The sequence below is a fragment of the Camelus ferus genome, chromosome 16, assembly GCF_009834535.1.
Source record: "Camelus ferus isolate YT-003-E chromosome 16, BCGSAC_Cfer_1.0, whole genome shotgun sequence".
NCBI lineage: Eukaryota > Metazoa > Chordata > Mammalia > Artiodactyla > Camelidae > Camelus > Camelus ferus.
Window position 1 is genome coordinate 472572 of NC_045711.1, and position 27869 is coordinate 500440.

General features: G+C 42.0%; 1 protein-coding gene and 1 pseudogene across 12 annotated transcripts; both read right to left on the reverse strand.

Moving 5' to 3' along the window:
- LOC102509555 lies at window positions 1-521 on the reverse strand (annotated as a pseudogene).
- Window positions 467-27344, reverse strand: LOC106730778 (U3 small nucleolar RNA-associated protein 18 homolog). 12 transcript variants are annotated; one of them, XM_032498027.1, is made up of 8 exons: window positions 26592-27344; window positions 24859-24971; window positions 22944-23042; window positions 20560-20627; window positions 16664-16752; window positions 14958-15083; window positions 14681-14856; window positions 467-599 (listed from the first exon to the last, which is right to left on the reverse strand). In XM_032498027.1, exons 1-8 carry the CDS (start codon window positions 26622-26624, stop codon window positions 578-580), a joined length of 726 nt encoding a protein of 241 aa, XP_032353918.1. In that variant the 5' UTR covers window positions 26625-27344; the 3' UTR covers window positions 467-577. The 12 variants fall into 12 exon arrangements, 4 of the variants coding, with proteins under 4 accessions (XP_032353918.1, XP_032353919.1, XP_014421987.2 ...); XR_004326513.1 differs by lacking the exons at window positions 467-599; window positions 16664-16752 and adding exons at window positions 5293-9725; window positions 15334-15572 and having other exon boundaries at window positions 22911-23042; window positions 26498-27344; XR_004326516.1 differs by lacking the exons at window positions 467-599; window positions 16664-16752 and adding exons at window positions 5293-9725; window positions 15334-15572; window positions 17509-17638 and having other exon boundaries at window positions 24859-27344.
- Between the last annotated feature and the right edge of the window lie 525 nt (window positions 27345-27869).

Consider the following 27869-nt stretch of genomic DNA (forward strand, 5'->3'; position numbering starts at 1 on the left):
TGAAATTATAGTAAAAAACAAATATAAACAAGATGCATCCCCTCTATTTTCATAAACAGCACACTGAATCCCAGTAAACTGAGTTTATATTCCACTGTCAAGTGCAGCTCTCCCATCAGTTCACTGTGTGATGTGTCCTTAAAAATATCTTCCAATCCAACAGTCTCATCATTACCCCTCAAAATACCCAGTGAAAGGTCTGAGCTTGGATGAAATGGAAGACGCAGAGCCTGCCGCATTGCTTTGAATTCCATTTGTAATTTTAATGACGTAAATAGACCCTGTTTGTTTCTCAGTGTGGGAAAAATTCACTTTTTTCTTGGTTGAGCTGGAAATTTTTGTCTGATAATGCAAGAGGATGTCTGACAGGGCAAAAGTTCATTTTTCCCAGAAGAAAAATCTTCCTGAAGAAGATCATGACTTTCAGAAGGTCCAGTTGCTGAAAGTTCAGGGACTGGAATACTGTCCTTTAGCTGAGCTCCAAACCCTCTGCCTTTCACCTTCCACTCGCTCTGCACAGCCTCTCAATGCTGTAACTGCCAGCTGGCCCGGTCCCTCACTTCCGTTTCGTGTGGTTTTAATTTGCATTTCCGTAAGGTCTAAAGATAGTGAACATCATTTTATTTGCCCGTTATCCATTCACCAATCTTCTTTGGTGAAGTGTCTGTTCAAATCTTTTGCCCATTAAAAAAAGTAAACTGTTCTTATTGAGTTTTAAAACTTCCTGGTACATTCTATATTGGAGCTCTTTACCAGATAAATGTGTTTGCAAATACGTTCTACCAGTCTGTGCCTGGTCTTTTCATTTTTCTTAATGACATCTTTTAAAGATCAGAAGTTTTTATTTCTGATGAAATTCTGTTCCTTATTTTGCCTTTGTTTCCTATCTAAGAAATCCTTGCCTAACCCAGAATCACAAAGATTTTGTCCTGTTATTTTCTAGACGTGTTATAGTTTTAGCTCTTATAGATAGGTCCATGATGAATTTTGAATTAATTTGGGGGGTTGGTGTGAGGTACAGGTCAAGGTTCATTTTATTTTTTGCATATAGGTATCCAGTGATTCCAATGCCATTTGTAGAAAAGACGATCCCTTTCACTTTCCAACCTTTGCTGAAAATCAATTTGTTACCAACTCAGGTCCCTGGACTCTTTAATCAACAGAAATTGAAAAGCAGCTGGACGAGGAATTCAGGCAAGGCTTTCCTGGGACACGTGCTGCAAGCAGGAGGGAGTGGAAACAAGTACCAGGTTTCCTTGCTTGAGGAGGGGCAAGCTGGCTCCTTCAGTTGCGTAACAATGTGGGGCGGGCTCAGCTTAGGCTGCCTGCCCACCCCCTTGGCGGTGCCGTGTGCAGGGATCACGGGCAGTCCCCTGTTTTTGCTCCCAGCTCCTCAGCAGTGGTACTTGGCGTATGGCCTTTCTGTATCTTGATGTTCATAATTGCGCTAACTGCACAGGTACAGCTTTTTTAGTCCCTAATAGTTTCTTCGTATTCTGCTGCTTGAGGAGAGGTTTGTGCACGTGCAAGTGCAAGCACTTCAGTAGAGGGTCCCAGGTCCTGGCCTATCTCTAACTGACTGTATGTGTATGAGCCTTCTGACTGGTAGGGGGGAGACAAGCCCACCTCTTCCCCACAGCTGGGCATGGGGGTTGGGGATGGGAATTACTGTGTAAGTCTCTCCAAAGAAAGCCTACGTCTAATTTTTTTAACACCTTTTGGCCTCTCCAATCTGTTCTGTGAGCTCAAAGCAGGTGATCAGCTGAGGGTCACAAAACTGGTTCTCAACCACCTCCTTTGCAAGTCCTGCTCTGGGAGTCCTACGGCACTCTGGAATGTGGGAATCATTGGCACCTGTTGTCCTGAGATCCTTGTCAATACTCAGACCAGGCGGGTCCCCTTCTCACATCCTGTGACGCTTGCTTAAACCACTGCAGGCAGGTTTCCATCATAGTTCCTAACTCACACAAGCCCAGAGATGGAAAAAAAAAATCCTGGGATGCATCAAAAATTTTGACCAATAAATTAGGGTGATTGAGTGGGACTTGGGGAGGGGAGTGGCAGACAGATTCTTTTGGATTGAGGGGTAGATGCGATGCAGATGGGGCTGGAAAGCACTGGGAGGGTGTCTTACAGGCGGAGAAAAACCGATGGGATCGAGGGGTACTGGGGATAGTGGGAGCGAATAGAGCAGGAGGAGGGTTCAGAGGGGCTGGAGGTCATGGAAGGAATGGGGAAAATAAGAGGGAAGCGAGAGCTGTGGAGGCTGGGGGACCAGGAGAATGGAGGGGACTTAGCTGAGCTGGGACAGGGAAGACCTGGGGAAAGGGATGGGGCAAAATAGCAACTAGAGGAAGTTGGAGAAGACTGGGTGGGGTTGGGAGTGGCCAGCAGCTGTTTCTTGTACACAGAGGAAAATATTTAAAAATTTAACATTGTGATAAAACACACACAGCTCTTACCATTTTAAGCATTTAAGCATTTAACTACAGGTGGCATTAAGTGCATTCACAATGTTATGCAACCATCCCTACCATCTGTCTCCAGAACTGTCTCATTTTCCCAAACAGAAACCCCTTAAACAAAAACTCCCCCTTTACCCAACCCCTGGGAGTGTCTATTCTGCTGTCTGCCTTGTACAGAGAACACATGAAGCCATGATTTCCTTGTCCCTAGCCTTGTCCCAAGTGGAGGTACAGGGGACTGGGGGAAATGGAGTTGGAGGAGAGTCTCGGAAGCCCTGTGGAGGACCAGAGGGACTGCGAGGAGGGCTGGGGCTAGGAGGCCTGGGGGTTCTGGGAAGGGCTGGAGGAGCTGGGAGTTTTGAGGAACTGAGTGATGACAGGATGGATGGGAAGGGGCATAGCCAGGGCTAGGCATCTTGATAAATCACAACCCTTCCAAAAACAGAGCCCTCTGGTCCCGGCTCCCTGACCACCTGCTGCAGCAGGCTCCATGCTCTGGCTGGGTCTGTGTGGTGACAGCTGCTGGGACCCTCCCCTGGCTGCCAGGTTGGGCCCTGCCCCCACCCTATAGTCTGTATGCTCCCATCCTGCTTGGGGTAGGAAATGGAAGTGGGCCTGGGGGACCTCGCCTTTCCTCCTCACTGGGTCCAGGGGTAGTTGGAGGTGGCATTAAACCTTGTTTGTGTTTTACTCATTTCTGGCAAACCAAGGGCCTCAGTGTAACGGCCCTTTTGAGGGGTGCAAAGTAATCTGCTCATTGTCCCAGGGGAGGAACTAGAAAACGAGTCTCCAACCAGTCTAGACCAAAGGGGAGGGTCAGCAGGGAGTGTGGGAAATGGGAGGAAGTTGGTGGGACTGGGGGCTGAAGGTATTAAAAGACTGAGTGTCTGGGAGGGTTAGGAAGGGACTAGGGGAGCTGGATGAAATAGAACTGGGGATGATTTGGGAATCTGAGTTGCCAGAGAGAGACTGGAACCGAAAAGGAGCTGAGATTCCAGACAGGGTGGAATAAGAGAAATGTTGTGGAGGTGAGTGGGGGACATGGAAGGGAAGAGGTAAATCGGGAGAACCTGGAAGAGGCCAGGAGAGCTGGGGATGGGGGCTAGTCATTGGAAGGATGTTAGGGCCTGGAGTAGGCCTGGAGGATCTGGCAGTGACATTCAGGTGCCGGGAGGGGCCAGAAGGCTCTGGGAAGAAAAGGGAGGTGATGCGAAGAGGTGGGGTGAGGCATGGTGGGAGGGGCATGGCGACAGAGGGCTTGGGAGGAAGTGGGAACTGCAGGGCGACAGGGGCGGGGCTGAGAGAGGCACTCCTTCATCCAGAGGTTAAAATTCCCCACTGTGATTAATAGATTTCTCAGCTTCTCCTTGTGGTTCTACAGGTTTCTGCGTTCCCTACTTCAGTGCTGTTAAGTGCACGCCTAACTCCAGTCCCCACCACACCTCTGACCCCGTTAAAATCCACCTTCTACGTGGCAGTAAAGCAACTCATGTCCTCTCCTTGCTTGAAACCTTGCAGAGCTCCCTTACCTGCACCATTGCCCTCAAGGCAACCCTAGCCTGGCCCAGCCTACAGGCCCCGCCCCTGCACATAGCCCCGCCCCCACGCACAGCCCCGCCCCAACTCGTCCCACCACCCCAACTCCTGGCCTGGTTCCCTCTCTGTCCTCAAGCCTCTGCCCACCTCTGTGCTACTCTCCAGCCTCAATATCCTGTCTTCTTTAACGCTCCAGATTGAGTCCACGCTTGGGCTTTTTTGCTCCTGCTGCTTCTGCCTGGAATGTTTCCTCCACGGGTCTTAGCTACCTTCTTACTTTTCAGGTCTCGACACAAATTTCACCTTCTTTGAACAGGCTTTCTCAGACCAACCCCCTGGCTAAAGCAGCCCCCAGCTCACTACAGTCTCTGTGAACCATCATGGCCTGAGTTCATCTTCATCAACCAGCACCTGCCGTCACGTGACTGTGCCATTTGTGTGCATATTGACTGCCGCCCCTAAAGCATAAGCCTCCCCAGTTCAGGATGTTCACTGCTGTAACCCCCGAACCTGGAGCCGTGCCTAGCCAATGGTGAGGGGTCGATAAATGGCTGTTGATTGATTACTGATTGACTCATTCATACTCATATTCATAGCAGCATTATTCACAATAGCCATGAGGTAGAAGCAACCCAAGTGTCCATGGACAGAGAGTGGATAAACAAAGTGTGGTACATACATACAACAAATGGAATATCATTCAATCTTAAAAAGGAAGGAAATTCTGACATATGCTGTAACATGGATGAACCTTGAGGACATTATGCTAAGTAAAATAAACCAGTCACAAAAAGACAAGTATTGTATGATTCCACTCATATAAGGTACTTAGAGTAGTCAAATTCAGAGACAGAAAATAGAACGATGGTGTCCAGGGTAGTTTCTAGAGGGGGTGGGGACATGGGGAGTTATTGTTTAATGGGTTACAGTTTCAGTTTTGCAAGAGGAAAGAGTTCTGGAGATGGATGGTGGTGATGGTTGCACAATATGAATATCCTTAACTCTACTGAAGTGTACACTGAGAAATGGTTAGGGTGATAAATTTTATGTTATGTGTTTTGTACCACAATAAAAAGAAAAACATGATGGACATGTTCATGACTGCTGAATCTCATTAATGGATTGTCCATTTTACTAGTATGAAATATCCATCTTACTCTTAATGCCTTTCGTCCCTAGTTTTAGTTTGTCTGACATCACTATTGCCACACCAACTTTCCTCTTTCTTTTGTACTTGCCTGGGAAGGATATTTTTGTCCATCCTTCGTATGTCAGTATTTCCATATTCTAGTTGTTTTTTAGGTGTGTCTCTAACAATACAACATGATTGGATTTTATCCATTTTGAAAGGCTTAGTTTTCTTAATAGATAAAGTTAAGCAATTTAAATGTACTGTGATGGATATATTTAGACTTAGTTTGATATCTTATTTTGTATTTTCTATTTATCATGCTTTTTTCCTTTTTTTTCTTATTTTAGTTTTTATTTCAATTGGTTATATGTGTATATACTTTAAAGAATGAGATAGTTTCATTTGAGGTTTGTTTAGGAAAATATCTGTATGTTGTTCCTTTCTTTCTGTTTCTTCTTCCCCACGGGCAATCACTTTCTTACTTCCTTTGTAACTGATTTTTAAAATATTTACTCCTGTATTTCTAAATGGACACGCCTGTGGTACTGCTTCTTGACTATTAAACTATCTTGCAACTTAAGCCCGCCTTCCATGTTTTGCTCTGCCATGCAATGGAACATCATTCTGCCATAAAAAGGAATGAAGGACCACAATGTATGTTGCATGGATGAACCTTGAAGACATGCCAATGGAAGAAGCCAGTCACTTAAGACCATGTGTTATGTGATTCCATGTCTATGAAATGTCCAGAATGGGCAAATCCATACAAACAGGAAGTAGATTAGTGGCGGAATTGGGGACTGACTACTAATGGGGACAGGATTTCTGCTTGAAGCAATGAAAATGTTCTGAAATTAGATAGTGGGGATGGTTGTACACTCTGGTGGATGTATTTAAAACCACTGACTTTACAACCATGGAATTTATTTAATGGATGTAAACTATATCTCAGTAAACAAGCAATCTGCACCTCTGTGACCATGAGGAAGACAACAGCCTTAGTGTCCTAGCTCAGAGTCCTCTTGAAAGCAAAGCTTGTGATAAGGTCTCGAGTGTTAGGCGGTTGATCTGGGAGGTCTTGGCAGGAAGCTGGAGAGTGGGGCGGGCAGAGTGAGGGATGGAGAGAAAGCCACTCTGAGTGTGATACTGAGGTCTCTGCCATGGGCGATTTGGGCTCAGTTCGGGTGGGGACCTTCTGCAAAGCCTACAAAGGCTTCTCCAAAATTGTGAAGAGTTAGCGGTAGAAGTACTCATCCAACAGCTCCCATCCCCTCTGTTTAAGGGCCGCCCCTGGAGGTCTTAACTCCAGAAGTCCTGGAGCCGAAACTTCAAGTGTGTTTCACTTGAGCCCCTGGGAAGACTTGGCTAGAGCTTTGGCTGAAATTGGAGGAGAAGCTGAGAGGACATGAGTGGAGACACAGCAGCATCTGATACACGGTACTCTTGCCTGCCCTCCGTGCTCTTCCCTCCCCGCTCCCACATTCTTGTGATCCCAAATTTTGGCACCAGGAACTAAACACAATAACATTAATGATGGTTGTTTAGATTTGCCAATATATTTAGCTGATTTATTTGCTCACTATTTCTTATTCCAACCCACTGCATCTTTCTAGATTCACTTTTTCTTTCAAATGATGTCTGAAAATGTACTTAATCTACCATTACTCTCCAAGGACAGAATTGCTGTGTTCACAACTGTAGGTCCAACTTTGTTATCCTTTATCCCTTTGAAAATATTGTTTTATTGTTTTCTGGCTTCCAGTGTTGCTGATGAAGACTCTGATGTCATATTCTTATTCCTTGTTTTCTGGTACTAAATTTTTTTTTCTTGATCTTTGATGCTCTGAAGTTTCACTAACATGTGAAATGAGTATAGATTTTTTTGTTTGTTTGTTTTTTCACCATGCTTAGGATGTGGTGAGATTTTTTTTTCCTAATCTAAGGATTTTTTTTTTTTCCACTTCTGGAAAGTCCCCAGCCATGACCTCTTTGGCAGTTTCTCTTTATCACCCTTTCTATCTGTCTGTTCAGACACATCTGTTTATTCTCCTTGTGTGCCATTGGGCTATTGACCTGAGACAAACAGACCACCATATGTTTCTCCAACAAAGGTGGGTTTATCTGGGATTGCCAGAGAATTGCAATCTGGGGTCTGCAACCATGGTGAACCATGTGCAAGTCCCCACATGACAAGGGATGGAGAACACTCTTATAGAGAGGAAAAGGAAGTTGGGAGGGCTACAGTGAGCAAAGAGTCCACGGCTTTTCAATGGCTGAGCTCTTGGCTGGAAAGAAGAGAACTCTTTCTTCTTCCTGGTTAGGCTCTGCTATCGTGGCAAGGGAAGAGAGCGCCCCATTCTGTTCTGTCGACTATTTAATTGAGGTTTCCCTTTATTAATTTTTTTCACGCTTTAAAAATATTAGTTTCCCTTATTGGTATTATTGTTATCCCGATTTTATACATGAGGAACCGCAGACCTAGGAAAGTTAAATAGCTGCCCATGGTCACACAGTACGTGGTGATGCTACGATTCACACCCAGGTGGTCTGGCTCCATAATCTATGCTCTCAACCACAATGGCCCGCTGCCTATCGAGCTCAGACTGAAAGGGACCATGTCCTGGATCCTTTACCAACTTCTGGCTATTCATTTCCCATCACCTACAGATGCAAATGGAAGCATCTGACCAGCATCTCAAACAGAAACAAACAATGAGGAAAATCTGGGTGACAGAAGGGACAACAGGTCCTCTGAGACATACATATCCAGCTCTCCTCCAATGGTCACTGTTCAAAAGCAACAATCACAGAAATATGTGACGGTTGTGACTTTCTAATATTTAGAATCTTCCTACTATCAAAGGGGTTATATTTATCCTGAGTAGCTCCAGAGGGCAGGTTTATGACTAATTCCACTTCAACAAATAGTTTTTTACAGTCTATTAGGTCCTATACGGTGCTATGGGGTTTACCTCCAAGATGCCACTGAATAATGGAAGTTAAAACAGTAAAGACCAGTGTATTCTTATTCCAAGTAATTATAATTTTCAGTTCTATAAATTCTATTTTTTTTTATTTTTAATTTTTCTGCTGAGATTCTACATAATTTTACTCATTGGTCACATGTTTTCCTTTATTTCAGACACATAAACAGACACATCTGTTTATTCTCCTTGTTTGCCATTGGGCTATTGATCTGAGACAAACAGACCACCATATGTTTCTCCAACAAAGATGGGTTTATCTGGGATTGGCAGAGAGTTAAAAGAGTTATAACAACTCTTTAAAATCCTTCTCTGGTGAGGCAGGATCAATATGGCAGAGGAGGAAGACCCTGAGCTCACCTCCCCCATTAATCAATCAAAATGACAAATACATACAGAACAAGTCTCAGTGATAATGATCCAAAAATGAGCAGAATGACTCTTCTACCACCAAGGGTGTAAGGAAAGAACCACATGGAGTCTGATAGGAGGGGAAGAGAAGCAATCTATTAAGAACCCACACGCCTGGTGGGTGAGCCAGAGAGGAGCGGCTCAGGGATCCTCCCTGGGGATCAATGGATTCAAGCCACATATTAAGTAAACCAAGCCTTAGGGTCCAACATCAGGAAGATAAGCCCCTTTATCTGGTTTGAAAACCAAGAAGGGCTTACCAGAGGGCTGGAATAAGCTGAGACTGCTCTTGAAGGACTTGCGCACACACTTGCTGGATCCCAGACCCAGTAGCAGATAGAAAACTGCCTTGTGCTCTGGCCAGCCTGCCAGGACCACCCCAGCAGGTCCCTCAGCACACACTAGGCTCTGGCTCCAGCACATCCTGCTCAGCCACTGCCTCCCACTGAGAAGAAGGCCACCACTGCCAATGCACACGTTCTCACCAGGGAAGGAGCAGAGCCAGGTCAGGCCCCAGCCCTGCCTCTAGCCAGAGCAGAGCCCACAATTGCCGGTGTATGTACGTACCATGGAGGGAGCAGAGCTGGCTCGGCCAGGCCCTGCCACTAGCCAGGGTGGAGACCGCCGTTCCCACCATGCACATGCGTGTGCACACTGGGGAAGAAGCAGAGCCAGCTCAGGCCCGGACATGCCTCTAGCCAAGGAGGAGACCACCATTACCATGATGCACGTGCACACATGCACCAGGGAAGGAGACAGCTCAGTAATGCAGCTCCAACATCTCAGCCCTGACTGCACCACAACCAAGGCATCCACACTGCGGGGACAGGTAGAACCAGCACAGAAATATAGCCCCAAGCCCTCTGGCCCGAGCCACACCCCCAACAAAGGCAGAGGCTGCCATCACACTGGGGAGAAGCCCAACTCCCTCAGGGCTCCTGCTCCAGCCCCTTGGGCTCTGGGCCCATCCCTGATAGGACTACAAGCTAGGAGAAGCCACAGCTCACATCTGGCTCAGCTCTCCCCTCCAACTCCAGCCTTACCCCCCATCAAGGCAGCGGCTGCCAGCACACCCCAGGAGAAACTATGGCCCCTGCTTACTTCAGATCCAGTTCTCACACCAAAGCCTCTGGGCACAGGCAGGCTGCACAGAGATGTTCCCACACAAGGACAAGCCTTCAAGACCAGGACAGGCAGCTGTTTCACCCGATTTCATAAATATAAAATACAGAGAAAGTTAAACAAAATGAGAAAACAAAGGAATATATGTCAAATGAAAGAACAAGATAAAACCCAGGAGAAAAAAAAACCCTAATTTGAAGCAGAGATAATTTACCTGATAAACAGTTCAAAGCAATAGTAATAAAAGTGACAACTGAAAGCAAGAAAAGAATAGGTGAATACAGTGAGAATTTCAACAGAGAACTAGAAAATACTGAAAAGGAATGAGACAGAGCAGAAGAATACACTAACAGAAACAAAAAATACACTAAATGAATTAACAGTAGATTAGGTGACACAGACGAACGCATAAGTGATCTGAAAAACAGAAAAATGTAAATCACCCATTCAGAGCTGTAAAAAGAAAAACACATCTTAAAAAATAAGAATAGTCTAAGGGACCTCTGGGACGACATCAGCCATGCTAACATTCACATTATAAAAGTCCCAGAGGAGAAAAAAGAAAGGGGTCTAAAATGTATTTGATGAAATCATGGCCGACAACTTCCCTAACCCAAAGAAGGAAACACATATCCTTGTATAGGAAGCACAGAGAGTCCCAAATAAGATGAACTCAAAGAGACCCACACCAAAACATGTAATTAAAATGGTAGAAGTTAAAAATTAAAAGAGAATTTTCAGTCACATCCATAAGGCTATCAGCTGACTTTTCACCAGAAACTTTGCAAGCCAGAAAGGAGTGGCATAATGTACTTAAAATGCTAAAAAACAAACAAACAAACAAACAAACACCTTCAACTTAGGATGCACTACCAAGAGAGGTTATCATTCAAAATTAAGGGAGGAATAAAGAGTTTCCCAGACTGCAAAAACTAAGAGTTCATCACCACTAAACTGACCTTATGAGAAATGTTAAAGGGTCTTCTTTAAGTGAAAAAGAGAAGGCTGTAACAGGAAGTAAGAAAATATAGAAAGAGAAAAATCTCAATGGTAAAGGCAAATATATAAGAAAAGCAGTGGATTAATCATTTAAATAAGCTAGTATGATGGTTAAAAGACTGAAGCTGTAAAATGAACTATAACCACAATAATAGGTAAGGGGTGGGCATCAAGATTCTGTTTGCCATCACACTGACATCAAGGACACAAAATGTGGTTGGGGGGTGAACATGTAGACCCGTCAGAATGTGCCTAAACTTAAATGACTGTCCACTTAAAGCAAGTAGCTATAGTTATAGGTAGACACACATGAACTCCATGGTAAACACAAATCGAAAACCTACAATAGATACACAAAAATTAGACAGAAAGGAACCCAAACATAACCCTAAAGAAATAAACCATAAGGAATGAAACTAAAAGAAAAAGAAATTAACAGGGAAGAAACACAAAAACAACCAGAAAACAACAACATGGCAGTAAGTACCTACCTATCAATAATCACTTTAAATGTCAATGGACAAAATGCTCCAATCAGAAGACACAGGGTATCTTCTAGACTATTAAAACTAATAAATGAATTCAGTAATAGTGCAGAATACAACATTAATATATAGTAATCTTTTGCTTTTCTATACACTAATAATGAACTATCCAAAAAAGAAATCAAGAAAACAATTCTATTTACAATCACATCAAAAAGAATAAAATACCTAAGAAGCAATTTAACCAATGAGATGAAAGACCTCTACTCTGAAAACTCTAAGACGTCAATGAAGGAAATTGAGGATGGTATAAATACATGAGAAGACATCCCATGTTCACAAATGAGAAGAATTAATATTGTTAAATTGTCCACACTACCCAAAACAATCTACTGATTCAATGCAATCCCTATCAAAATATCCATGACATTTTTCATAGAGCTAGAGCAAAGAATCCTAACATTTGAATGGAACCACAAAAGACCCCAAACAGGCAAAGCAATCATGAGAAAAAAGAACAGAGATGGAGGTATCACAGTCCCTGACTTCAGACTATGCCACAAAGCTACAAAAAGCTGCAGGGTACAGCTCACTGGCAGAGCACACACTTAGCATGCACAAGGTCCCGGGTTCTATTTACCTCCATTAAAAAAAAAAAAAAGAACAGTATGATGCTGGCACAGAAACAGACACCTAGATCAGTGGAACAGAATAGAGAGCCCAGAAATAAACCCATGCACAAATATGGCAAATGTGACATAGGAGGCAGGAATATACAATGGGGAAAAGACAATCTCTTCAATAAGCGGTGCTCGGAAAACTGAACAGCTTCATGGAAAACAATGAAATTAGAACATTTTCTTATATCATCCACAAAAATAAATCCAAACTGGATTAAAGTCCTAAATGTAAGACCTGAAACCATAAAACTCCCAGAAGAAAACAGACAGTACACTATTTGACACTGGTCTTAGCCAGCAATTCTTTTTTGGATATGTCTCCTCAAGTAAGGGCAACAAGAGCAAAAATAAACAAATGGCATCCAATGAAACTTAAAAGCTTTTTCACAGTGAAGGAAACCATCAACAAAATGAAAAGGCAACCTACTGAACGGGAGAAGGTATTTGCAAATGGTATGTCTGATAAGGGGTTCACATCCAAAACGCATAAAGAATGCACACAATTCAATATGAAAAGTTCCAGGAAAAAAAAAAATCACAAAGCTAAATGAAGCAACCAAAGCTATTTAGCTGCCTTGATGGTAAACGGAAAACTAGGATCCTGCTGGGACCACAGACGGGTCATGGACAGATCCCTATGCCTTAGCCTCTCTCGGACCAGTTCACAGCAGGGACACAGCAGTAGATTCTCAATCCTTTGGGGGTTTGGGTACCCCACAAAATTAATTATCTTCAATTTAACAGAACTTGAGAGTAGTCCAAACAACTGGTCCAACAACAACACGTTAATTAAAAGGGTGCTGATTAAATTGCAAGGACACATTTCTCATGGGTTCTATAAACAAGTAAAATCAGCAAACATTAGCAACAAATTCTCAGATAAACAGAAAAGGGACGCTGTCTGGTTGTGGTTATTAGGCTCAACGTGCTGTTCTCTGAATGCAGCTTCCTGGGAAGACATATACTGGCATGATCATACCCTTGACCTGGAGTTCTTCTCCGTTCTTCTCAGAATGGACAAAAATTAGAAGTTCTTTGATACCGTGAGACAAAAGTAAAAATTTAAGCAGATACCCTTGACCTGGAGTTCTTGTCCGTTCTTCTCAGAATGGACAAAAATTAGAAGTTCTTTGATACCGTGAGACAAAAGTAAAAATTTAAGCAGATGCAGCGATGGCAAGAATCATCATTCAACATGTCCAGCGCATGAAGAGTTTGCATACACATAAGGCTTGTATATCCTTGTTCTACCGTCCTTAATTAATTTCTTGAGTTACAGTGTTTTATAATAACAAGAAACTGAGATTATATTCAATAGCATATCACCAAAAAAGAAATACATTTGATTTACCATTACTATTATTATCATCATCATTATTACCAAGCTATACTTATTGAGGTAAGAAGATGAAAAATATTAGAAGGGAAAGATAACTGCCATGTCTTAGAAGAAGCTGGTGGTCGAATACACAACCCTGCACACCCGTGGATCCACAGTGAACACCGGTAACTACCAGATTTCAGCCACCCCTGGTCTGCTTTTCCCAGGAAGATGCAATGCAGGAAGGACCAAAGCCCATTCCTCCCGATTAGTGGAATACTATTTAAGAGCGATAACTACTACACGTTGTTTTCTGTTTCAATGTGAGGAGATGGTTTAAGGTTGTGAACTCAAAGGGAGGTCCGTGGCTCAGCAGCATCAGCACCATCCGAGAGCTTGTTAAAACGCAGAATCAGGCCCCCCCTCAGAACAACGGAATCAAAACCTGCACGTTAACAAGAGCCCCAGGTGATCTATATGCACATTCATGTTTGAAAAGCACTGGTTTAAAGCATAAATAGATAAATTAAGAACCTATTTCAAAAGGATCACTGAAAAGTGTCAGGAACACAGGAAAGAAAAGACTACAAACACTGAAAATAAACAGCATAAATGTCTCTATAATTGGCCTTACTCACTTTTAACCACTAGTAGAACAAAGGCTGTACAGAGCAAGACCTGTCCTTTACCGCCCCACACATGTGCAGCTCAACAGCGAGACCGCCAGGGAGCCAGCCCATGCCCACGCCAGCGCCCTGATTTATAACGTTAACGCAACCAGCTTCATTACAGTGACTCTGCTTCCCAAAGGATTCATGACGGTGTCTCTATATTTTGTGGTAAAAGCAGTAGGAGAACGCAAGGGAAAGATACATTTTCATCTGATAAAAAAAGTATTTTTTAACTAGCTCATTCTTTAAAATACATTACAACCTCCAAAAGCAGTGCTTTACTTCCTTTAAATGTAAACCAAAATTCTATTATAACAAACGTAGAACTGGAGGTTTCCAAATTTCCTGAAGATGAGAAAAGTGAAATGATTAGAACCCAGGTCTTCTAAGTCCCAGGCTCGTGCTCTTTCTGCTGTAGCAATTTGCTAATTTACAGCCAAGTATTTGCAACTGCTTTCCTGGTCTAGGAGAATATTTATTTTCAAATTACGGTTTTTCTCCTAAGTGCTTAATAAAATGTCAGTTCAAGGGGAAGGATATAGCTCAATGGTAGAGAATGTGCTTAGCAGGCACAATTACAAAGTCCTAGGTTCAATCCCCAGCACCGCCATAAAAATAAATAAATAAATAAACCTAATTACCCCCACCAAAATAAATGTTTTAAAAAAAAAGGCAGTTCACTGTTTTCCTTCAACCGTATTATCCCAACAACACAACATTTTCCAAATACTAAAACCAAACAAACTTATTTTTAAGAATTCTAAGGGGAGGGAAAAAAGAAGTGGTTGTAAGTACTCTTAAATGAACTCGGCTGTGGGCTGGAGGGTGGAGGGGGCTGGGGAGGGCTCAGTTATGTGTTCAATAGAAACCTTACCTCTTCCTTGATGCACAGGAATTAGCTTTCAGAGCCAGCATATCATAGACATAAAGAACTTTGCTGTGAGTGCTCGTGGCTAAAACCTCTTCTCCATTAGCACTGAAACAAGCCTTAAAGATTGGAAACATTTCCAAACAGATGCTCTGAATTTTAGGATTTGTTTTTCCATCAACCTATAAGGAAGTACAAAATATTCCTTTTGCTTACTTCCACAAACCCTGTATGCTGACGTATAAACACTTCTCACTACAAGTCTTCATTTAAAAATGCCCACCTGAAAGAGTGATTTAGCGTCATCTAGTCCAGTGACCATCACAACCTGTGCACGGGGGTGGTACTGCACAGACGAGACCCGAGCAGTGGTAGGACGTTCAGTGTTAGCGTGTTGGCAGTTCTTCATCTACAGAAAAATAAAACTGGAATTTTATCAATTCAAACAGGTTAACATTATTTTCTTTAAAGCATAAGAAAAAACATTATAAAGTAGTTCGCAATGCAGAACAAAGTGCACTGGAATGGTAACCAGAAGAACACAGCTCTGCTAACAACCAGCAAGTCATTCTGCTGTAAAAGAATCCATTTTTACCATCTTTCAAAGAAAGGGATTAAATCATTAAGGCCTTAGAATATAGTTTACTTCCCCAACATACATCCATTCGGGTTGGGAGACTTTTATGTCCAGAGAAATTTTACTTAAAACTCCTACTCCGGCATCTGTGCATTCATGGTACAGAGGTAAGAGGCACTGGGTAGGCATCCCCGTGGTTCTCCGGTTGGCAGTTGCTTGTGTTCTCCTCTCAGGGTACGTGGTTGATAGTTTAAAGCGGTGATGAGTTCATGCGTCATTTGGACTACTTTCAGTTATTTCTGTTTTCACAGGTTTTCTCCTCTGCATTAAAAATTCAATTATATAGAAAACAAAGTATCATATATATGTTTTGTTTGAAACCACTGAAGTTAAATTTTTATGGTGATTACGTTTTTTTTGAACTCACTAATTCTTATTTTTTATTTATGTGTAATTAATTTACAAATGGTGACTGCATTTTCAACAGGGGTGAATTCACCCCATGTGGAGTTAAATGAATTATCTTCATAGGGTGAGGAGACAAAATCACTCTAATAATTTACCATAATAGGGTCCCCTCTCCACCAATACACATGCCACCATTTTATAATGGGGAAAATACCTGTGTCAGAGAGAAATCTGGTCATTGATATTTAATCAAAGCAAGTGCTGGGTACGCACTTGGTTACCACAATAAACAAGAGAGACAGTGATGAATTAGAAGGTAACTAGTAGGCCACTTTAGATAGGATGGCCAGGAAAGACATTTCTAGATGTCATCTGAGCAGAAAGGTAAGAATGAGTTGGCCACTGGCAGTGTCTGAAGAACAGACAAGCAGAAGAATGAGTAAGAGCAAAAGTTCAGAGGCAAAAACGGGTCGGCATGTACAAGAAACAGAAAGAAGGCCTGTGTGGCCTGAGTGAGGAATAAGAGGAAAGGTATGTGATGAAGATGCAGGCAGAAGCCAGATCGTGTGAAAGGCAGTGTAGACTGGGGTAAGGAATTCACAAATTTTCAGAGTAGTGAAAAGTGACACAACATGATGTTTTATTTTTCAAAGATCCCTCAGGTTACTGTAGAAAGAGCAGTTTGGAAATGGAGAGTCTAGTCACAAAGCTGCAGTGCACTGGGTGAGAGATGACAGCAGTAGAAACTAGGCTGGTACCAACAGAAAGGACAAGAAATGCAAAAGGAGAAATCAAATCAGATTCCCAAGATTCCTGGGGACATAATTTAATCTTATCCATCACTTCTGCAAAAGGAAGAAACCTAACATAAATATTTATCAAGGCAAGATGACAGCAAGCACATTTAATCCCCCAGATAAAGGGAGTCAACACATTTGTAACTGGGAAGCATATTGGATTTCAAAGGTAATTAGCTAGAGAGGTCCAGTTTCACTGACTCTCACTTTTAAGATTCCTTTAGGAGGAGTGGCTGATGTGGATAGGAAATTCCCAGTCCTTTGCAACAAATCATCTTCATCCTCTTCACTTTCATCTAAGTCAAATAAACCCACAGGCTGATCTTTAGAATCAATGAGATGGCCATTACCTACCCCAAACATCTATAACTAAAACTTCAACTCCCAGTCTCCCAACCTCAATCATTTTATTTAACCTGCAATTGGTAAAAGTAAAACAGCAAAAGAAATTTGAAGGAGACGAAAATGACGACAAAGACCTCAATATATATGGTTAAAATCAAAGCCTAACTCTGGAACCAAAGACACACATTCACAGATGGTGACTGAAACAACATGAAATGAAATAAAGTTGTAATAAGAGTCAGCATTTAATTTAAAAGGAGAAATTCAGATTGTGGCAAAATTGGCAACAGGGTGAACAGCAGATCTAGCTGAACAACTCACATGGAAAAGAACTAGAACTTCTAGGTGACTGACAGCTCAAAGTCAGCAAACCGTGTATCTGAACTCCAAAGAGAGGTAACAGGGCTGCTTTTCCCCTGGAGATGACTGATGGTTCCAGGAAAGAAGGCTGAGACGCTAAGTAGAGTTTTTAAAACACCTGTAGGGTTAAGGAGGCAAAAACTAGCATCAAAGCCCTCTAAGGTTGGTAAATGGTCTGGCAAACCAGTAGGCTTTGGATTGTTGCCACAAAAGAGTAACATAAAATTAAAGGTGAAGTCAAAGAATTATGAGAAAATCTCCCAGCAGCTGAAACCCAGCTTTGAATCCTCACACTCCCTCACTAGAATAAGATGCTCAGGGATTGCTAGTGCTCCTTGGCCACCTACCCACAAACAAATGCACAGATCCTCTGGCCAAAGACGTCACTGTCCGAGACCTCTAATTAATCAGTAGTATTGTTCTCCAGTGAAACATAACCAGGTCAATAATGACAAGGCACGGCAACTTGACCTGAAACTAAGGAAAAATACGCAATTTTCATAGAAGATCTAGATAATGGAATTATCGGACACAAACTTTAAAAAGATTATGTTTAAAATTCATAGAAGAAGAGATCAGACTTGTGGTTACCAGAGGCTAGGGGGTAAAGTGAGGGGGAACTGAATGAAGGCAGTCAGAAGGTACAACTTCCAGTTATAGGATAAATAATTACTAGGAATATAATGTACAACATGATAAATATAACTCTGCTGTACATTATATATGAAACTTGTTAAGACAGTAAATCTTCAGACTTCTCATCAAGAGGAAAAATATTTCTTTTCTATTTCTTGAATTTTGTATGTATGTGAGATGACAGATGTTCACAGAACTTATTGTGGTAATCATCATGCTATATATGTTATCATCATGCTATATACCTTAAACTTACAATACAGTGCTGTATGTCAATTATAGCTTAATAAAACTGGAAGGAAAAATAATAATAAAAAATAATTTTATGTTTAAAATTTTTGTTTAACATATTCAATATAATTAGAGATAAGACTCAGAACTGAGCCAGAGAACTAGACTATCTAAAAAAAAGAACCAAATGGATACTTTAGAACGGAAAATACAGTAATTAAGATTAACACCAATTGGATGTTTTTAACACAATATCAAAATTACGTGAAGAGTGAATCAGTGGTCTGGAAAAAGGATCAGAAAAAAAAAAATATCCAGACTGAAGTACAGAGAGCAAAAAGACAAATAACACAGAAAACAACACAGAATATATATATATATATATATTTTAAATTTAACATACGTGTAACTAGTATTCCAGAAGGAAAGAAAAAACAAAAACAGTATTTGAAGACATAATAGACAAGAATTTACAAAACTTCAAAGAGCACTATAAAGACCAAGCAGAACACAAAGCAAACTAAAAAGACTGAGGCAGGAGTGGAGGGAGGATTAAATTAACAAAACAGCAACAATAAAACAATCCATAATATTAAGAAATTACTACTGATTTCTGAAGGTGTATGACGAAAGCATTATAATTATGTTTAAAGGGGGAAGTACTTCTCTTTTAAAGATACTCGGTGTAGTATTTATAGGTAAGAATACCAACATGTTGGAGGTAACTGTGAAGCGGGGTGGTAGTCACCACTCTGCCAGTAAATACACCCTGGACAAGTCGCTTCGAGCTTTTTGAACCTGACTCCCCTCATCTGTACCATTAAGGTATTAGACTTGATATCCCAGATGGTAGCAGACTGGCTCACTGTCGACCTAATCCATTTCCTTTTTCTCCTGGGCACAAAGACAAACTGTATTTCTTGGTATTCCATGCAGTTAGTGTGGCCTCATGACTGAGTTCTGGCCAATAAAGCGCAGGTGAAAGTATCATGCACCACCACCAGGACGGGCCAGTGAAGACCTCCCTTGGTGAGCCCCGCTCTCTTCTCCTATAGTCACATCTCGGGCAACTGTGGACGACCCAGCCTGAAGAGGGCAGAACCTCTGTGAACCTGGGTCCCTGAAATAGAGCATCACCTTCCCACTACCCCAGTTTTATGTTTACTCACATAAAACAAATTCTCCTGGGATCTGGGAGGTTTTCTGCTTCAACAATGAGCATAAACCTATCTTTAATTACACGGATCTAAAATGTTGTTGTTCTATGAATGCAGCATTCTAAAATGGATAATAAAATTATATTTCAACCAGGAGAGCAAATTGGTGACCAAGGATTGAAAACTGTGTCATGTAAAAACAGGTTAAAAGACAAGAGACGATTAACATATTTAAAAATGAACTTGGAAAGACATTTCTCAAATAACAAACAGTTTATATGAAAGAGAGGTAAGATTATACCTCTTCAAAAGGTAGGACTACAGAATGTAGGGAGATTTAATTTCAAAATTGTAAAAAAAAAAAAAAAATTAGAACAATTAGTTCTTAAAGAAAAGAGGAGAAGGGGAAGAGATACTCCAATAAAGAGTACAACATTATTTGAAATATTTAAGCAGAGGCTAAATGATCATCTGACAGATGTTGCAGAAGAGGTTCTTGCAGTGTCAGGCCACAGCACAAAGAGTCCCTCAACCTCTAAAAGTATCTGGTCAGAAACCAGAAGGTAAATTTCTACTTAATAACAAACAGAGTTTTCTAACAGAATTATATAAAACAACTGGCTCTTTGTAAGGGCTCCCTATTCTTGAACACCATGAGGACTGACAGTGGTGGGGAGAAAGGAGGGAGAGGTAATGGTGGAAATCAAATAGAAGTTCATCAGGTATCAAAGATGCTAAGAAAGGAGCTCCTTCATTAAATGGGAAGATATACTCTAGAGTTCCTCAAGAATTTCAAGGTCAATTCCAACTCTAAAATTTATAACTCCAAGCACTCAAATCAGATCTTGGCCAAATCATCCATATTTAAAATATCTAAAGTCAAAGATCAAAAAAGCAGAAAACAGTTTTGGAATAAGACAATCTTAAAATCTAGAGTTTAAAGACAGGTTTTTATAAAGTGAGTAATCATCTGGGTCTGACGTGACATATACTCCTTTGAAAGACATTCCATTTCCTAGAGGACAGCTACATTAGCTGCCATGTATGTCTTCAGAAGGGGCTCTGAATCAAGAAATACTACTACTATTCATTTTTACTTAACCCTATGCCATAATGCAACATAGTTCTGTTAAGGAAAAAACTCATAGAATTCATCCATTATTGTCTTTACAGTGGATAATACGGTATTAAAAGCCTTACACTATTGTGAAAGGGCTTCCCTCAGATGAATGGTAGACTATAAAACCAGACATTAAAAAAAAAAGACATATTTCAAACACCAGCTATTAATGAGCCTCATAAGAAAGCTCAAATTCACAACAGAACAGGAATAGGGATCTATTTATTAACTTAAACAGAAGTGTCAACACTCACCATCTGAAGATGTTTTCCATCTATTGGTCTCTGCCCAGGCAGGTACTCCCCCCATGGCATGATGGAATCTAAGCAAAGACATTAAAAAAATTTTTTTATAGTAACCACTGTATTTTCATAGAGCTTGATACATTTAAAGAGTACAGGACAGGTCACCCTTGAGAGTTATGTACAGAATCTCTTTCATAAAAGTTATTATCTTTAAGAACAGAAAGATTACTCACACAAGGCAGTCCCAACTTGCCTGCCATGAACTTCTAACCATTTAAGCTAGTCCTAGATACATACTTGTTGTTAATTATTTACATCTAGTTATATAGCTGCCTTATTTGCGTATATCAAAACACCAGATCTTGGCACTAAGTAAAGAAGTCTCTTTGTAGTTATACATCAGTGCTACAGCACACAGAGTACACAACAGTACAACAGAGCACGTCTGAAAAAAAAATGACTAGATGAGTAAAAGACACAGAACTGTACCACATATCTTTTGAATACATGGGAGCATTTCACATAGGAAAAAGTAACCTCAAGAGAAGCATGACAGTTACATTCTGCAGGGCTGGCCTATGGAAGAGCGCCAACAGTCATTTTCACTGTTTAACACAGAAATACAGACAAGTCCACCAAACTAAGACCACTAGCCATAACTAACTAGAAAGCTGAACAAAATATACGAAACTATTCTCAGAAACTGGACAACAGGCAACACAGGACCATGATCCATAAAAGAAAGGAAATAAGGTGAGCCCTGCCATCACTGGGACTTTCGCCTCAAAGCAATTTTTTTCTTTTTTAATGGAGGTACTGGGAACTGAACCCAAGACCTCGTGCACGGTAAGCGTGTGCTCCACCACTGAGCAATACCACCCCCCAACCCAGGGCATTTTTATAAGACCCTGACAAAAACGAAGGAGAAAAAGATCAGACTTGAAAGAAGGTGAGACAACAGGAATTTGAGGGACAGTCAACTGCAGAAAGAGCTCCAGAAATCTCTGTATAGGGGTCCACAGACACTTCTGCAGAATACTAAGCTGCACTCTTACGGGATGAAATTCCGTGAGATCAAGTAAAGAACTACTAGGGAGCTGTAAGTTGCGCAGAACCTCACCTCAGACACTTGAGTTCAACCTGTCAGAAGGAAGGTCCTTATTGAACACTCAGGGCATTCAGAAGAGATCCCAGAAGGGTCATACCCTAATAATGGGGCTAAACCAACCTAGAATAAATGCTACTCTAGAAGAAAGCTAAAAATATATCTTGAAAAGACCAAACTGATCTCCGACTCAATTAACTGCCTGCCAAGGCAAAGTTCAACACTAAAAGCAAAAAACAAAATCGACACTGAACAACATTCACGCTGCCCAGAATCCAGTCAAAATTACTAGATATGCAGAGAAGTGGAAAAACATGAGCCATAACTAGGAGAAAAAGCAGTCAGTAGAAACACAGAAGTGACAGACCTTACAGAATTAGCACACAAGGACTTTAAAATAGCTAATACAAACACTGAAAGGAAGTATTGAAAGGAAGTATGAACATAAGAAATCATAAAAGGAAAATAAGAACTAAACAAAACAAAAGATCTAGTTGGAAAGATTTCCTAAAGCTAGAAAATATCTGAAATAATAAATGCACTAAGTAGGTTCAACAGATTCAAAAGACTACATATTATATTACTGTATTTATATAACATTCTCGAAAGGGCAAATCTGCAAGAACGGAAAACACATCAGTTGTTGTCAGGGGCTAAAGGGGTTAGAAGATGAGAAGGGCTGACTACCACAGGGTATAAGAAAACCTTCTGGGTGAGGGCAGTATTCTGTGTCTTGATCCCATGTGTTAACTGTCCTGGTGCTTACATAACTGTATGTGCTGAACAAAATTCACTGACTGATACTTCAAAAGGGTGAATTTCACTATATGTAAACTATACCTCAACAAACCTTTTTTAAAAGTGCAAGAAATATAAAAAATGTTCTCAATACAAACAAAAACAATATTTTAAAATGCTTTTAAAGATTTGTAAGTTTGAATTAAAAGTATCAATATAAAATCATTATTTCAAAATATGTATTTCCCAGCTCTGTTCAACTAAAAGAGCCTAGAAGTTGTGGAATAGAGATGGTTTACCAAATACCAATGGACAAGTAAGTAAAAGAGTGTTATTGATTATATGTGGGTGGTGGGATTACAAGTTTTTTTCCAAAAAGTTTTTGTACATCCTTCCCAATACTAAAACGGAATCATGCTTCCAAATGCGCTTAATGTTTCAGTGGAAACCTGACTACCCAAGAAGCTGTTATGGCCAAAGACTGAGCAAATCAAAATAAGCTACTGGTTACAAGTACCTCTTGTTAAAACAAATGGAAAAGGACATTTACTCTTCTTTAAGTCTCTTTTGTAGCTCATCTTTTGAAAGTTTACTTTCAGCAGTATTTTTCATCATATCTTTCTGCAAACGATCGTTCATCATGTTAACCCTATAAAAAACAGAACAGCATGCTTTAAGTGACTTTTAAAGATTCAACATAAAAGTTGTTGCCTTTAGTATTTTGAGCAAACAATATAGGTCAGGATTTGTAAGATGTGGAACATCTCAATGCATCTTATCCATTCTTCCCCAAGCTAAAAAGAATCTCCAGTATTTCAGATCATCTAGTATATCCTTTGAAGAGTTAATATTTCAAATTCAGAATGATTTCTCTAGACACAGCTTATGCCATTCACCAAGATAAATTCCAAGTAAATTAGAGTTAAAAACATTTTTAAAAAAACTTTAAAAAACTGATTAAAGAAAAATATAGGCTAATATCTCTCTCTGAAGAACTTTTTACTGTTAAAAACAACAGCAAAAGAAAAGATTCACAAATTTCACTATATAAACACTTAAACATTCTGTGTGTCAGACAACATCAAATTAAAAGGCAAACAAAAAGCTGGGAGAAAATGTGCAATAAATGCGACATACAAAGGTTTGAAATTCTCAAAACATAAGGCACTGACGTACTAAAATCATTAACAAATAGTCTTATCCCGCCATTTGAAACAACATGGATGAACCTGGAGAATATTATGCTAAGTGAAATAAAACAGACATGGAAGGAAAATACTGCATGATCTCACTTAAATGCGGAATCTGAAAAAAGTAGAGTACAGAGAACCAAAGAGCAGAATGATGGTTGGAGGGGTGAGGAGGTGGAGGAAATAGGGAGCTGTTGGTCAAAGGGTACAAAGTTGCACATATGTAGGATAGAGAGCTAATGTACAGCATGCCTGTACTTAACAATACTGAATTGTATACTCATAATTCGTTAAGGTAGCAGATTTCAGGTGTTCTCACCACAAATAAAAATAGTAACTGAAAAAAAAAATGAAATACTAAATAGCTTGACTACAGTAAAAATGTTCTACCTCTATAGCAAATCATCATAGTCTATACCTTAAATATACACAATTTTCATTTTAAAAATAAAAAATCAAAATGAAACAGTCTCCAGTAGACAAATAAATAAATACATCATAGAAAACACTTCTAAGAAATACCAATGACTAACAAAAAAAATGTTTTCTCAACACAAATTAAGTAGATATTTCCCACCCATTAAACTGACAAAGTCTGAAAAAAGGTAAATCTTTATTTTTTAAAATGAAGTGAACGGACACCTTTCCTTGGGAAGGTAAACTGGTAAAACCTCGGGGTCAACCTGGCTGTCTTTACCAAGAACCATAAAATTGTCTGCTCTTTGAGTAACTCTACCTCAAACTTTCTTAATAATTTAAGGAATGGGGAAAAGTTTATGCGTAAAGATGCTCAATATCAACTTACTAAAAAGAAAAATAAAATGCTCGCAATACAATACATTCTCATCTATTAAAGTACACACTGTGCATGCTAGCTGGTTTTTTTTTTTTTTTAGCCTTTTCTCAATTTCAGACACTGCATTAAGAGCTCTACATATACTATTTCATTTAATCCTGAGATCCTTGATATAGCTACTGTATTTCCATTTTACAAACAAGAAAAGGTAGGTTCTAAACTTGCCCAGGATCTAGGAACTAGCCAAATTAGGTGGCAAACTCTCATCTGACCCCAAACACTGTGCTCATAGCTTTTCTATATGGCGTAGGAGAGAGATGTATGCCAACATGTTAACAATGGTTGGGACTATGAATAACTTTTCCAGTATTCTTCAAATCTTCACATAATCATATATTCAAAAAAAGAATTTTCTTAAAACTGCAAAATCACTTTTAAAGTATCCGGAGAGATTCCAAGAAAAAACTTAGGCAACCTACATCTCCTCATCTTCATCTTCTTCATCCAGCCAAACTGGCTTCTTTTGAGGTGGAAAATCTTCTTTTGCTTCATTCTCCACTTCTGAGTCACCTGAGTCTTCCTGTACCTGAACCTAGGGAAGACAAAATGCCCACAAGCACTGAGTTTCTCATATCCTGTGGTGGCAGACACTCACACCTCGTAGTTACTATACAGCTTGCAGCATGCTTTGTTTTCATGGCCCTCTGAGGAAACAATGGGATTCAATGGTACCACAGCAAATGCTGGAGACAGAAAAGAAAAGGAGATTAAAGAACGGCACTGCATGCTGGACATGGAAGGGAAGATGGAACTGCCAAGAAGAGAAAGTCAACTTGCTGAAAAGAAAAGACCAAGTAAGACAAGAACAGCAAAAGGTAAGCTGATGGGGGGGGGCAGGAAAAATCACAGAACTACAGAAATCATGGGACCAGAGACAGACTTGCATCAATACAAAATAACATGACTGTCATAATTAAATCCTATTTCATATTCTTAGAATATCTCTTCCCCACTTTTCTAAACTGTTCTTGACCCCCTACCCCCTTAAGAAACTACACAATCAAAACTGAATCCAGACCACAGAATACCCCCTGACTGAACTGGACCTTGAGTCAAGTCAACTTAAACTTTCCCAAAACTATACAACAGAAATGTCCAAATGATTTCTATTTGCTCCACTACTGGCCTATGAGCCCAACAAACCCCACCTCACTTAGACTGGCTCTTTTCCTGACTAGGAAACTTGTCACACGGTTCAGCGTTTTCCCAGTCGTATTTCTCTATCTCTCAGCTAGATTCTGTAACCTCTCCCATAAGCACCCAAAGGTGGTCTGGCAATCAAATGATACTTGTTAGGTCCACAGTCATTTACCAAACTGAGTATTCTCAGTAAGCCTATGCTTGCAACCCTATGAAAAATTTCACAGACCATACCTCTACACACACTTATCTCCCTTTCTCAAATGCCTTTATTTTTTTTCTCTTCAGCCCTTCACTAACAAACTTGAACTTTATCTTCTGCCTCTGCTATTAGAACATAACCTCCAAAAAGGCAGGGATTTTTTCAGTTTTCATCCATTGCTGTTTCTTCTCCAGTGCCTAGAACAATGCCTGGGACTCCCCATCGTGGAAGAAAATCCAAGTATAAGACAAAAAAGAAAGAAAAAAGAGGGGAGCAAAAAATTATAATCAATCAAGCAGGGACTTCATTGCCAGGAATGAAATCTGGCACTAAGAAGGCTCACAAACATTTGTTGAACAGTCGTTCTAAAAAGCTAGCCAGTCAACTACTTTGAGAGGCTGTTAAAACACAAGACTCCCAGGCCCGTGCCCTCGAATTCTGATTCCACAAACCAAGTGGAACCCCTGAATCACGGCAAGGTATTGAGGCAGGCAATGGAACGACCAAAAGGGAAGGAACACTGAGCCTGGGGAGAAGATTGTGAGGCTGAGCCACGAAAAGATGCTCACAACTACATTTCGCTAAATAAACGTATTGAGCGCCTGCTGCATAAAAGGCTTAGCCGCTCCCTCGGGGGCGGAGAAAGGCGCGGCCTCCGCCCTCCGGAGACTTTCCATCTGGCACCCCTCGAGCCCGCGTTCCCGGCTCCCTCCCACCTGAGGGCTCCCCGGCGCCACAGGTCGCCCAGGCTCCGGCCCGGAGGCTCGCCGCCCACCGGGCGCCCAGCCCACGCGCCGCGACCTCCCTCACGCGTCTCTCCTCCGCCGCCGCCGCGACTGCCATCGCAGCAGCCGCTGCCCGCGGCGGGGCCGGCGGTTTCCGCTGGGATGAAAATGCAGACTTTCAGACCGGCCCGCCTGGCCCCATTCGGGCTCTCCGGTCTGGCTTCATTCGGGTCTTGCGGGCCGGTGTTGCTTCCGCTGTCCAGTCAGCTCTCATTCAGCTCCTCCGTTCCCGCGCCATCTCTCAGTTTAAGAAGGAACGCAGGCGCTCACGGGGAACCTCACTGCGCGTGCGCAGCGCAGCTGAGGCGAACGGGCCACAGCCTTTACCCGCCTGAGCTGCGAGGAAGGGAGGAAGTATTCCAGAGCTCGGGGAACGGAGGGGCCGCACGCGCGCCGCGCCCTGCCTGCCTCTGCGCGGGAGGGTGGAGAGGGGAAGGGTCGGCCCGTGTTGCCTCGGTGCTGTGGGTCCAGTGATGTCCCCCTCGCGCGCGCCGGGGCGGCGAGGCGGTTCCGGCGTGCTGTGATTCCCCTCCCCCCCGCCCGCCCCTCCGGCGGCGGGAGGCAGACGGTGCGCTGCCCAGGCGCGCCCGGCAGAGACCCCCCAACCCCCGAACTCCCCCCTCGCTTGGGGCGGCCCGAGGTGGGGAGGGGCAGGCGGCGACGGCCTCCAGCTTCCCCCGGGCCAAGCGGCAACTGCCGAGGAGCCGGCGGCGGGCGGAACCGCGGCTGCCGCTGAGGAGGCGCGAGCCCTGGTCAGGCCCCGCCCCCCCCCACCCCAGCCTTGTACCCAACCATGGACTGAACCCAGAGGCCCCTGGTTCCCGCGTTAGGCGCGGCCTCCCGTGGCCTGGGCACGTTGGTCAGTAGGGCCTGGACCCTGGGACTGCAGGGGTCAAGGGGTTGGGGTACTGCGTGTGGAGGAAGGGTGATGGGGTATGAGGAAGAGAATGGTGGAGGCAGAGTAAAGGGGAAAGTTACAGAGCTCCGCTGGGCCAAGTGGTTAGTGGTGGCAGGTGGGAGTGTGGCGGAGTGATGGGAGTGCAGAGTGGGGAGTGACTGGGGACAGCTGTGGTGTTCAGGTGCGGCATGGAGCAGGTCTGTTGCCATTGGAGGTGAGGGGTGCAGAGTAGCTGGCTTCATAGCGTGAATTAGAATAGGAGCAGGGTGAGACCTGCTGGTGTGGAATAGAGAGGCAGAAGGGGCTAGGGGCCGTCATTGAGTAGTGGGACTAAGGACAGGTCTTGAGAAGTGAGCGAGGTGCTGTTTGCTCAGAACAGTGATGTGTTTGTGGTGTGCTTTACAG

Excerpts from the sequence above, each read along its gene's own strand:
- LOC106730778 (XM_032498026.1), bottom strand. The coding sequence starts at position 26,624 with ATGGCAGTCGCGGCGGCGGCGGAGGAGAGACGC. Across the intron at positions 20,628-22,943 it reads CAAAAGAGACTTAAAGAAGA|ATTCCATCATGCCATGGGGG; the intron begins GTAAATGTCCTT and ends GTCTTTGCTTAG. Across the intron at positions 14,152-14,680 it reads TCCTGTGCATCAAGGAAGAG|GAAATTTGGAAACCTCCAGT; the intron begins GTAAGGTTTCTA and ends TCTCATCTTCAG.